General features: G+C 46.7%; 1 protein-coding gene across 3 annotated transcripts in view; it reads right to left on the minus strand.

Annotated features, from left to right (window-relative positions):
* The window catches only part of RGS20 (regulator of G protein signaling 20), a 39,986-nt gene extending 35,723 nt beyond the window's left edge, over nt 1–4,263 (minus strand). Inside the window, exon 1 of one of the 3 annotated variants that reach the window (XM_067553776.1) lies at nt 4,190–4,263. Coding sequence is in view for 2 of the 3 variants with exons in the window: in XM_067553775.1 (XP_067409876.1) it covers nt 2,463–2,567 (105 nt within the window). In the remaining variant the exon portion in view is untranslated. Of the gene's footprint in view, nt 1–2,462; nt 2,742–4,189 lie in introns of those variants that run through there. The other 2 variants (XM_067553775.1, XM_067553777.1) reach the window with 2 other exon arrangements.
* Nucleotides 4,264–13,112: the final 8,849 nt, after the last annotated feature.

The raw sequence follows: 13,112 nt of genomic DNA on the forward strand, positions 1-13,112 counted from the left end.
GAGTGATAGGCAAGTTGCCTTTGAGTTGTACAAATGACAATCTAGCATATATTTTTGTTTGGCATCTCTTTTGCAACAACAAACATGAAATAATGGAGTGATTGTAAAGAAGAAATTACCTCTATATTAAATTACTGTAATTTCTACTGGCATGTGCAAAGATAATCATATTGAACTTCTGCAGTCGACTAATTTTCATTACCCTTTCCCTCTGTTTAATGACATAGAAATGACCGATCTCAGCGGTCTTTTTCTTGCCCACAGAATGTATATGTCAGAATCCTATTTAAAGGGTCTGTGATGGTGGAAACACTTGTTTGCCCTGGAACAAATGTTTACTTTATTACTTGATTGTTTTGTGACATGCCTAGTAAGAACTGCCTTAGTTTGGGGCTCAGGCAGTGAGTGGGCACTTCGGTAATGAGCCAGTCCTGCTGTCCTTATGGGACAGAAATCCTATTGACGTGAACTGAAATCCATGGAGAGAGGAGGCTAAAGACTGAAGGATCAGGCTTGCTGGGGTTTGTAGGAATCTCTAGGGGAGGGGACGTGTAATTCAACCATTTCCCTCATTCCTAGGAAACTCAATGAAAAGCAGTGGGTGGGAGAGGGCAGGGGGAGGAGAAGACTCCACCCCTCCCCCCAGCTATAGCCATTAGGTTTTAGGGCAGTGGTTCCCAACCCATGGCCCTGGGGGTCTTTCAAAGTGGCCTGCCACTCCTCTTGCTGGCTGCAGAAGGGAGCTGCTGCCTAAGGACCCAGGCAGAGCGCATTGCTGCTGGGTACAAAAGCAGTGCAGGCTCCTTACTGTAGCCAAGGGGACAGGAGATGGGCATTCCCTCTCCTGGCACCACCAGAGAGCAAGGCTAAGTACTCCGTCTGGGTGGGTAGGAGCGGGGGTCCCTGCTGGATCCAGAGGGAGGGGGATCACGGATCTCCTGTCCCCTTGGCTGCAGAAGGGAGCCACTACCTAGGGACCCAGATGGAGCTCATGGGGCTAGAGGAGGCTTGTGGTTTTCCTGCTGGAGCCAGGGGGATGGGAGATCAGTGAGGCTGCAGCTTCCTGGCTGAACTCTTTCAGTCTGGCTGCAGTGGCTGAGACTGTTGGCCCTTCAGGGTTGTAAAAAAATGATATCTGTGACCCTCCAGCCAAAAAGGTTGGAAACCGCTACTTTGGGGGATCGCAGGGGAATCCCTGTCCCTGGCTGCTTCACAGCAGCGCTCAGCGCCGCCCCCTGGCTTTAGGAAAGGAGAGGAGCCAAGACGCTGGGCTCGGGGTCAGCCCCAGACTCGGCGCTTGTGCCCGGCCGCCCTCGCTGGCTTCGAGCTGGGGGAGGCAGGCGGGTGGCGCGAAAAGCCAGCGCCTCGCAGGAGTGGCGTGTGGCGGGCGCCTGCCAGACAGCGCGCGCACCGCTCCCGCCGCGGGGCTCGCCTCCCTCCTAGCGCGCGCCAGGGGCACAGCGAGGGCGCGGGAGCTGCCCCCGCCCGGACTCAGCCCCTGCCCCCGCCCTGCAGTCGGCGGGGCGCGCTTCGGCGCCTGTCCAGGGCAGCGCGGCTGCGCCCTCGGCCGGAGTCCCCTCCGCCGCGCGCCGGGTCCCGCCTTCCCCAGCCGGAGGAACCCTCGCCTCTGCCGGGCTGCGCCAGGCAGGAGGCTCCCCGGACTCCCTGCCGCGCGCTGGGAGCGGCCCGCGGCAGCCCCGGGACTGGCCGCGGCTGCACTGCCTGGGAGCCTCCCATAGGGACCGCTGCCCTCGCGCCCCTCCCCCGCTTGTGGAGACTGGCCGGGAGACCCCCCACTCCTGCCCCGCGCCCGTCTCAGCCTCGCCGCAGCAAACTTGCAGCCCGCCGGGGCGGACTCGGGGCAGCGACCCCTGGCACTCGCCCACCGCGGCTGCTGAGCCCGCCTGGCCAGCACAGCCGGCTCCAGCCACCGCCACCAGCGGATGCTGAAGGGAGCTTCCCCCCCTCCTCCCCATGCCCAGGAACCAGGGCAGCCCTTCCATGCTGGCCCGGCCCTCGCCGCCCGGCTGAGATCACACCCAGCCGCGCAGACAAGCTCCCCCGCCTCTCCCCCCTCCCCAGTGCCCCTGCGCCCAGGGCCAGTGCCAAGTTCGGCAGGGGATCCCGGGCCGAGCGAGACTCGCCAGCGCGCACAGGGGAGGAAAGGCGTGAACGCCCCAAAACTCCAGTGGGGGAGAGGAGGAGGGAAGTGATCAAACGAGACATCCTTCTCCTCCCTCCCCCCCGCCCCCGGTGTAGGGAGGGACCGCCAGTGCCACCCAGAAGCGCCCCTCGGTCGCACAGACCAGGAAAGGGGCGATGGTGGTTGTCTCACGCTCCAAAACACGCTCATTTGCAACCCCAGCCGGGCCAAGCCCGCCTCTGGCGCTTCCCCCACGTGCCCAGCCTCCGGGTCGCCCAGGCTCACAGCCAGCCCGGGAGGGCTGCTGCAGAGTACTTACGATGTCAGCATCAGTCCCGGGAGCCAGATGGAAATCTTTGCCTTGATCACATCCGTTCGCAGTGGGCTCCTCACCCAGGGACGGCGGCTCGCCAGCCATGCGCATGCGTCCCGAGCTTTTATAGGATGCTTGTTTTACTGTCTATTCCCCTGGTTTGAGTCTCTCTCCCTCCCCCCTTCCAGCCACCAAAATGCCCGGGATATGCGTCCACCCGGCCTTCCCCTGATCTTGCTGTGTGTCGGGAAGAGCAACGGCACAGGACGGGAAGGTGGAAGGGACTAGACCGGAGTAAAGGAGAAATGAACCGTGAACGCCAGAGAGGCTGATTAGCAGGCGCCTCTCGGAAGCAGCGTCTCTTCCTCGCTCAGTCCCTTGCACAACACCTTGCCTGGCTGGCTGGCTGGCTGGAAGACGACCTTCCCCTTCCCCTAAACCCAATCAGTTCCCAGGTGGTGACACACACACGTGTTTGTGCGAATCACAGGCAGTCTACATCTGGGGCAACATGTGCAACAAGCACATTGTGTCAACAGATTGGGGGAGGGGGAAGGCCAGGGGGTGGAGAGTTCCACGGATCCAACTTCTGTTCCTCCCGGTTGCAGGGGGGAGATAGGCGGGGATAGACAAGCGGGTGTGTTGGGGGCAGGCGGGAGGGGCTGCCCGGGGAGGAGACGGTTGTGTGTTCGACATCTGGGTTTCCTTTTAATAGGCCCTCTTAAATCTGGCTCGTCTTTACATGGGTATGGATTGGCTCCTTCAGGTAATTGCAGGGGTGTATTTCCCCCCTCATCTCACTTCCTAGTTGTATGTAAAAGAACTCTTCTATTCGAATACATTACCCTGGAGCAGGAAACTCGAGATCAATCGGCTCTAAAGAAAGGCTTATGCCGGCCGGAATATATCAAAGTGCTGTGCAGACACGGCAAGCGCTAAACCAGGCAGCAGTGCAGCCGGATTAGGGAAATGTGGAGATCTTTCCTGCTCTAGACTGTGTGTGTCCCAGGGAAACATGTACATATGTACGTGCAAGATTTCATTCAGGCACCGTTCCCTCCGGAGGAAACCACAGTAGCAAGAAGGCACCGATGTAAAGGCTCGCCACGGAGAGCCTTCTGCGGCTGGCTGCTGGCGACTTGCAAATCTGTTGTTACTTTGCGACCGCTCTGTCTGGGCAGCAGTTAAGGGGAGGATGCAACATTTCCCTGAAGCCGAAATTGATCTGATACATAAATAACATGCACGTCACTTCCTCCCACTTCTCAGGAGCAGGAATCAGGGCGCCTTGGTTACAGAGAGAGATCACAAATAGCCCTGGTAATTATGACAGCTCCCCTTCCGTTCTCACGGGCACTAGGAGCCGAGATCCTGACAGGAGAAGCGCCATCGTAAACAGCTTTCATTTCTGTCCCCAAAACCCAGACCACAGGGGACGCTGCCTGCGCCAGCCGGTGGATCACAGGAGTCCTGCCTCTGCCATTGGCCAGTAAGGGGCGGGGAAGGATTGAAGCTGTCCTCGCTCTTATCTTCCAATGTTTATGTGATTCCCTCTGCACCGCCCTGCCCCCACCTCGCTCTTCCAGTCACGTCAGCGATCGCAGTGCTACGTCTCGTTAGCAGTAGCGGCCAGGGATTCCTCTAAAAAAGGTAGACAAAGGTCTGCCCATGCAGCTAGGCATCTGGAGGAGGAGAAAGAGGGAGGGGAACCTGTCTGAGCAAGTGGTACTCACAGCCCTGAACGCAGGTGGGAAACTTCCATGTTTCCTGACCGCGGCTTCGTTCCATTTCTGGCATCTCAGACGCAGCTGTGTAATGCCAGCCCTGCCCGGCGGCCTTCTAGTAACGCGCACAGCTGGCCCGGGGCTGCCGCGGGAATCCCCGTGTGGAAGAGGCTGGTGTTAGAGATCCGGCAGCTGGCAGAGCTGGGGAAAGGGCGGTGTCAAAGTTAGGGCAGAGCCTGGGAGCGGCAAGCCAAGGATGAAAGAAGGGGTTAGAGACTAGAGAAAAACCGGGAAGTAGAGAGAGGGGCCTGGGAGGCTTTGGAGGCTAGAGCAGGGAGGGGAATGGGAGAGAAACACAAAACAAAGATGACTAAGGGGATCACCCAACCACGTCCCAATAGACAAGCGCCCAGTCAGCGGATTTCGGTTTAACCCTCCCCCAAAACGCCGTTTACTTATCGGCAGGGGAAACACCCCCTCCCCCTTCGTTAGTCCATTGCAACCTCACTTCTGCAAGGCTGCAGGGCGTTCGCGCGCCTTGGTTTTTTCGCTTCTAGTTCAGCTTTAGTTTGTAGAATATAAAGGGGATCCGGCCTGAGCCTCTGCAACCCCTTCTCCACCCCCCAGTGCCCGGCTTTGGGGAGAGAACTGTGGGTCGGACAGGTAAGGGTCGGATGGTGCCACATCAAACGGGCTACAACCGCTCAGGACCAGCCGGAGGAATTGGCAGCAGAGGAGGCCTTTCCTCCTGTGCTTTCCACTGTATTTACAGATAAATCCAGGCGTGAGCAGGTCGTGAAGGGTTGACTTTCCAGCTGGGTTTGAGGCTTTGAAATAGGGCCTCACCTTTTTCTTTAATGTTATTCTAGCTATCCATTAGCATTGTTTTCTTCGCCCTAGCGCCTACAGGCCCCAATTCAGCTTCGGTCCCCTGTGCTCGGCACTGGACAAGCGCATGGGAGCAGACACCGAGTTCACAATATAATTAACGCTGCCTTTTTCTGACCTGTGGGACTGACGTTTTCTAAGATAACTTTTTCTCAGGATAGCTACATATATCAAGAAACTACAAACTTTGCAAAACCATCCGAAGAAGTCAGTCTCATGCTTGTTCCAGAAGTGAGTGTACTAACACTGAACCTCATGGGTGGTCAACATTGGCACAACGCTATAGACAATCCTTCCCTGACACAACGCAACTGATGCTAAGCCGCAGTGGAAAGGTAAGAGAAATGGGAAATGATGCCATGAAAAGGAAGCAAGAGAAAGGCGAATAAAAAGAGAGGAGGAAGCAACCAGAGTTAAGGAATTTAGGCCGCTCTGAATGCTGCCAGCAATAGCAGAGTTGCAGAGCTGCTATCCAGGGTCCTGAAGCTGACACATGGCACATGCCTATTTGCTCTTCGCTGAAAACTGCTACCTATGCTATTGCTTCAGGGTTAAAACTTTAACAAACACTCATTATATCCTGCTTTTGGGAGCCTTGAAATAGCATTGGATCACCAAATTAACTAAGATCTCTGCTATAAGGGTAGGGGATGGGGCTTTTCTATAATGACTTATTTTTGTGCAGCTGCATCACCAGGTGACATCCGAGCTTTCTTCTTTTTGTAGCAGAGAGTTCTTGTATTTCCCTAATCCGAGCTCCGAATGTGTCAAAGCCTAGAAGTGCTTTAGGAAACCCCTCCTCAATCCTGATCCTCGTGTTCACATATTCTGTTGGAGCTGGAGAAACTTAACTTCCTTAAAGTGTGAAGTCACCACTTGAAGCTCCCCACAAACCTGGATATGTGCTCAGGGTTACCCTTTTTCAGCGCAGAGGGAACATCGAAAGCCTATCGATTCATTAATGAGGCAGGAGAACATGGCTGCGATATTGTTATTACAAGGTAAAGCTGCTTGCCAGATTTGAGAACTGTAGGGAAAGCTGCTATTCTCACATTCACAGGAACCCTGTGGTTGCTTAGCAGCAAAGCTTTTCTTCTAGGTATGGGAAAGGCTAAGATTGAAAACAACAACAACAACAACAAAAAACCCACACTGCTGAATCAGCCGTAATCAGACCCATCTCTGGGAGCCCAGATGAGGCCGAAAACTAGTGGAAGAACGCCTTCAAATGGGCAGAATAAGTGTCTGAGAACAGAAAGCAGCTTGAAGAAGGCTACAAGAAACTTAAGCCATTGATTTCTGCCCCAATTTGCTGAACTCCAGACAATCTGTTAGCAAAGGAGAGGAACTCTCCTTAAGGACCCCTGAGCTGGTGGAAAGGAGAGACCTAATATTCCTAAATCTGCAAACGTTTGTTGGTTATTATAGTGAATCTCTCTTTGTCAGGCTGGAGTAGTTAGGAAAAGGCAGTAACAGAAGAGGGATGCTTGGTGAACTCATCTGTGTGTTAAGGCTCAAAATGCTGTTCCAGCTCATAGGCCTTCCACAGAGGTGTTGCTGTGCATGTCTTGTGAAGAAACTAAAGTAGCTCTGAGTTATCTTTCTGAGAGAGAATGGTGGTAGGTTTGCACCACTATATTGGCCATACCTTTTTGGTTGGGCATTACAGTGAACAATCCAATACATCGTTTATCAAAGGGTGTGGGAGAATGGGTTGGACTATATTCCCCAGAGAAAATAATAGAGCTTGTTTTTTTTAACCATGTTAATATTTCTCCTTTATGATCCCAAAGAAACTCTGCTCTCTATAAAGTGCCTCTGTAAAACCCCTCCATAATGTCTACTTCATATGGAGCACAGCTCACCATTGTGATGTTAATCACACCTCTCTCCACAGTTATTAAATCCTACTTGTCACCTGTTGATCCTACATGGAGAGTTTTTACTGGCACTTAGGGTTGCTTGACACCAGTGATAACAGACCTTGATAAGTTTATGGAGGCAATGGTATGATGAGATTGCCTACAGTGGCATGTGGCCCATCTGTGAGTGCTAGTAGCAAATATCTCCAACAGCTGAAGATGGGACACTAGATGGGGAGGGCACTGAATTACTATAGTAAATTCTTTTCTGGGTGTCCAGCTAATGGATCTCAGCAACATGTTCAGGGTCTAACTGATGGGCATATTTGAGGTTGGGGAAGGAATTTTCCCCCAGGTCAGATTGTCAGGGATCGTGGGTTTTGTTTTTGTATTCCTCTTCAGCATGTGGCATGGGTCACATGCTGGTTTGAACTAGAGTAAGTGGTAGAGCCCCAGTAATTTGAAGTCTTTAAATAATGATTTAAGGTCTCCAATAAGTCAGCCAGAGGCTATGGATCTATTACAGTTGTGGGTGAGTGAGGTTCTGTGGCCTGAGATGTGCAGGAGGTCAGTCTAGATGATCACAATACTCCCTTCTGGCCTTAAAGTTTGTGAATCTATGATTAAATAACACAGCCTGTATGATGAGATGGTGAGGAAAAACAAACAGGGAAAGGTTTAGCAAATATGCCCTAGAGATTATTTTAGGGCCTGATCCAAAGTCCCTTGAGGCCAGTGGAAAGACTCCTGCTGACATCACTGGACTTTGAATCAGATCCCCACTCAACCTGTGGGGACCATTCATGGACAGTGGCATTTAGCACTAGCTGAAGTGTTTCACTTAAGCCTATCCAGAGTAAGGGCTAGTCTACACTTAAAACTTACAGTGGCACAGCTGTATCGGTAGCCGTGTTATGTCAATGGGAGCGAGCTCTTCCTCTGGCATAATAAAATCACCTAAATGAGTAGCAGAAGCACTTATGCTGGCAAAATTTATGTTGCTCAGGGGGATGCCTTTTTCACACCCCTGAGTGACAAACTTTTTACCAGCGTAAGTGCTAGTGTAGATAAGGCCTCAGAAACTAAGTTGTGTTTTTAAACGTTAGCTAATCTGCTTTAAAGAATACTGGTGTAAAGAAGTTTTAACACCTTTAAAATGTGTTTGCTGGTCACACTTCATCCTAGTCTTTCTCCTAGGGTGGACCATCATCAGCTAACACATTTTTAAACAAGACATGTTTGTCAACACTATACCTAGTGCATAGAAAGATGTTCGTTAATATGTCCTGAAAGGCTACCCATTCTCCCATTGTAGATAGACCCTTACTGTCTTCAGGTTTCAGCTCTTCAATGAAGTAATGGTGCATCTTTGGTGGTGCTCTCCATCTACTGTAATATCCAGGAACCAAGGGCCCCCATTTGCATTATTAGATTGTTAAGATTTAGAAATGGAGTCATCACACATGGATTGTATTTTTACTAAAACATCATCATAATCCAATATTGATAGTTTGCAAGATTCAAGGTAAATATTAGATCAGGACTCAGTTTCAACATCGGTATTAATGAATAATAAAGAACAGCTCTATAAGAGTATTAGAAAATCCCTCTGTAAAACTTTGCTGAACATTAACAACTAAATTCACACAAGCTAGTGATACACACTTAGAAAATAACTTGGAATTTAATTTTGTTTTAGGATACAGCCCTGTTCTTCTATTCTGGAACAGATACAAATGGTCTATCACTAGACTGAAAGCTACACCAGTATATGTTTTCCTTATACTCAGGCTATCTGGCTCAGTCCACAAAAGGTGAAACTGTCAATATATTTTCATCATTAGCTCCTCCTGGTCTTGCAAATCTCAGTAATTATTATTATTCCATGGTATATATACAATCCCTTGGTTGTCGCTAGCTGAAAATCTTAAAATCAAGATGATCCTGAATAGGATAATACAGAAATTGAATCTATAATTCTAATTACTGTATTACTTTCTGATGTATTTTAATGTTCAATCCATCACACTTCAAGACACAGCATAGCATCCTTAGTTTTTGCATTAATAGTTTTAGTATAGCTACCTGGGGCTCAAACCTGACTTCTCCCTTTCTCCCTATTGGCTTGTGCCTGAATGAAGGGAACAAGACTGGGTCTTTGCAGGAACTAGCCAGTTCTCAATATTTCTTATTTGGCTAGATTAGTTAATTTAAGATGATTCATAGTGAATTTATGTAACTATTTCAACATAAACTAAGGAGCCATGATTTTGTCCATTTAGGTAGACATTAAAGTGCCTTTATCACAAATCACTTTAACAATTGACATGAGGTTTTAAATGGGAAATGAAAGCTTTCAGAATTAAAATCTGTTTCTAAGGTATTTTAATTGAATCCAGAACTTTCTGTGTGTCAGCAATTCTTTCTTATATGTGTTACTTTGTTCATGAGTGAAATCATAAATACATAAAATATAAGTACAGTTTTAAGAGTGTGTTTTAAGTTACCATAACTGCATGTGATAATTCGAGAAACACTTTTCTGAGTGTATTTAACATTTGCATTTCATCAAAGCTAGTAACATTCAGAGTGTCCTGTCTTCCTTAATGGATCTATTGCTAACTGATTTTACATGGAAGGCACTTGGATACAATAATGATGGTTGGTGGTATAAAACCCTGAGTCAGAGATCATAATAATCTTAAAATCTGTACTATATTAGAGTGGAACTCCCAAATTCCCATTAAACTCAACAGGAATCTTGCAAATGGATTGAATGATCTAGCCTATACAGTCAAGCAGCAGAACTATGTGAGGTAGTCTGCACACCTAGGGATTACACTATGCCTGAGGAATTTACTTTCTTAAGCATTGTAATCACAAAGAAAAACAACCAGAACCAATGCATCAATTCTGGAATAAGGACTTATTTAGAAAAAAGACCTTTTGTTTTCAAAGGGTGAAATTCACCCCCTGTGCAGAAGCCAAGTGCAAGGCCAACTGGTCTCAAAACAAGGCATAAGTGGGACTAATGTGATGCATAGGCCTTGTGTTAGGCCAATGCTTAGGGTAAATTTCACCCTAAGGGCTTGTCTGCACTGGGAAATTACATTGTGTTAGCACATGACCTTGAGGAATCATAGTAACTATTATTATGTTAACCATGATTTAGCACTCAGTGTAGACAGGGGTTTCTGCCATTGGCTTGATTAGGGCCAAGATGTTACCCTGAGTGTTTAACATGAGATTAGTTGCCATGAATTTTCAAGGTTGTGTTCTAGCATTAGGTAGTTTTTCAGTGTAGACCAGCCCCAATTAAACATTTCTGTCAAAGTCAGCAATCTCTGTTATTCTTGCTTACCAATTTCTTTTTACATAATAATTTGCCTTTGCTCCAGAGATTGATATCCAGAGATTGGTATGGGAAGATGCAAATCTGCACACATCATGCATTCAACATAATAATTATAATAGTGCATTTTTAATCATCTTTAACTGTCACTTGTAAAACAAATTTATTTAGATACATCAAAAACACTAGCTTGCACTGAAAACTAAGGGTTGAGCCACAGCTGGCGTAAACTATCATAACTCTGTTGACTTCACCGGATCTCTGACAATTTACACCAGCGGGGCATCTCTCCCAAAGTCTATGGCAAGTGCAAAATTTGAGAAGTAACCTCTCTGTCTTCAGTCACAAAATAGTGTCTTTCTCACTTCTGCAGAACACAAATAGATTATGAAATTTACAAAACAAACCTTTGACCAGAAACTAACTATAAGAAACATCACCTCAAAAGACAAATATTTTAGAATGTTATGGATAGCGAATGTAGGGTTTTAGAATGGAAGAGTTAATTTGATCTATGATGATGATTATTGTGCTACTTATTCTGGCCTCAGTCCTGAGCAGTTCAGTATGGAAATAACTTTAAGCCAGGTTCATGGAACTGCTTAGGTGCTAAATACTGATTGAATACAGGCATCTGGCAGACTGACAGAAAAACCCCAAAGTCTGCAGTTTAGATTACTCAGGAGATGATTGTCTACTGAGAAATTGCACCCAGAGCCTTTTAAAAATTTGAATCTTTGACTAGGTACAACACCATAAAATATTATTCCTTTCACTGCATTTCCTATATTTGTAAAATAGAAGCCCTGATAGGTTTAGTAGCAATTTGTAAGTTCTTATTTGTGTATTCATTTCAATAAATAAAATAGTTTAAAATATGTAATGCAGTTATATTTTAAAAACTGTTATATTCATGTGTGGCACCCTACCCTTTTTATTTTCCTTTTTGGATTTTGTGACCATTAAAAAACTTTGTAGATTAAGTTAAGATTCTTTAAAACACACTCTCCTATTATTGCAAAGTTTTGTTAGAATGCCCTAATGGCATCAAATATTATAGTAAAGATCTTGGCAAAATATGGTCAGAAAACACCTTTTTTACTTTAAAAATCTGACAATAAAGAAAAAGACTGTTAGAGAACAGCTCATGGACTATATTATGCTATTAATTTAAATAACCCTTATTACAAACTTCCAGCAGGTGTCACTATTGGTCTACAATTTAAATTCTGAAGAAAAATCAGTTGAGGATTAATGAAGTTTTATGCCATCGTACTATTCCTTCTTGTACTGCTAGGGGGCCTCTTTTCCTCTAAATACCATGGGAGTTATGTGCTGATGGAGGGGAGAACAGAGCACTTTCTCTTTTCATAGCTAATTGGAAAAAAAATAATAAAAATCTTTCATATAATTAAATCCGAACAGGTAGATGTATACAATATATCCTTTCATGCTCTACTGGGCGTACCTGCAATGCTTATTCTCATAACCAAATATCAATTTGTATGAGTATAATCTGCGTAGGTGAGAAAGTACAGGCAGAAATTCAGAGGAGGAACTACAAAAGTATCTACAGTGACAACAGGAACAAAGAGCATAGTGGTGAAAATCACTGGTTAAGCACACAAGGAATGCAAAGGGAAATGATGGGTATCTGTTTAAGATCACCAAGAGAAGAGGAGAAGTAGGATATACATTTTCTAGACCAATTCTCTGGGCCAGAATAAACTATTTTAACTACTCAAATAGCTGATAAGCAATAAATACAGCCAAATACATTATTAAATAAAGTTCCTAAATTAACAGGATGTCAAATTTTGGATCCAGAAAGTAGACTCCAACCAAAGCAGAAGCTATCCCAGCTCTACTCCTGTTAGGGAAGGGCTTATTCAGAAAATGAAAATAACAGAGCAATTTTGGAACCAGTGCTCCTGAGAACCTGAAGTTAGCACAGCAAAGAATTAGTTGAAAACACAACGACAGAATTTAGCAGTACAAGGGTATTGGAGCCTGCTGCTGTTCCACAGAAGCCAATGGGAGTTTTGCTACTGACTTAAATGAGAGCAAGAACAGGCTCATTTCCCAAAATGTCTGAAATCAATCAGTTCAGCAAGGTGTGTGCAATGGGAGGAAGTATAATTCACTCATGTGGGAGGTGGCTGGAGAGCAGTAAAAGACACCACAACTACAGTGAAATATACTAGATTACTTGAAAAAGAAGACTGATAGGATGAGCAGTAGCCAATGAGGAAGTGCTTAAAGATTCGAGGTTAAAAAACTATAGCAGAATCTAAAAAGCAGAAGGCAAAGGCAAACAAACAGGAATACTCAGAATCGGTGAAGTCTGGCAGGAGGAACACAACAAAGCCACATTATTGTCTCCCCAGTGTGATTCTGAACTCTGCCTTGCAATGTGACTTTAACATGTTTAAAAGAGAAGTTTGAATGATTCCTGCTGTTACCTGTCAGCTCTGTGTTCTTGGGGAACCAGGGCACAAAACCCCTTCTCTCTCTGGCTCACCTGAATCCCCCCTCCCCCAGCCTCTGCTTGAACCAGAAACCAAAAGCAATGAAAAGGCAGTGGGAGATACACCTAAAACCTTCCAAACAAGTGTGACAGGATTAAGGCAACTCCCCTAGCCTCATCTACATCAAAGATGTAAAAAAGGAGACATCCTGATTAGCACATCGAATGGAGAACAGAAGCCTCATCTACATCGAAGATGGAACAAGAATTAGCATACCGAATGGAGAACCAAGCTCCAAAGCAGGAACCGCACTGAACTCTGGCATTGGCAAAGCAGGGACGCGCTGCATGATGGGAGATCTC

This window comes from Emydura macquarii, unplaced genomic scaffold (genome assembly GCF_026122565.2).
Source record: "Emydura macquarii macquarii isolate MOO-44397 ecotype Brisbane River unplaced genomic scaffold, CSIRO-AGI_Emac_v2 contig_1477, whole genome shotgun sequence".
NCBI lineage: Eukaryota > Metazoa > Chordata > Testudines > Chelidae > Emydura > Emydura macquarii.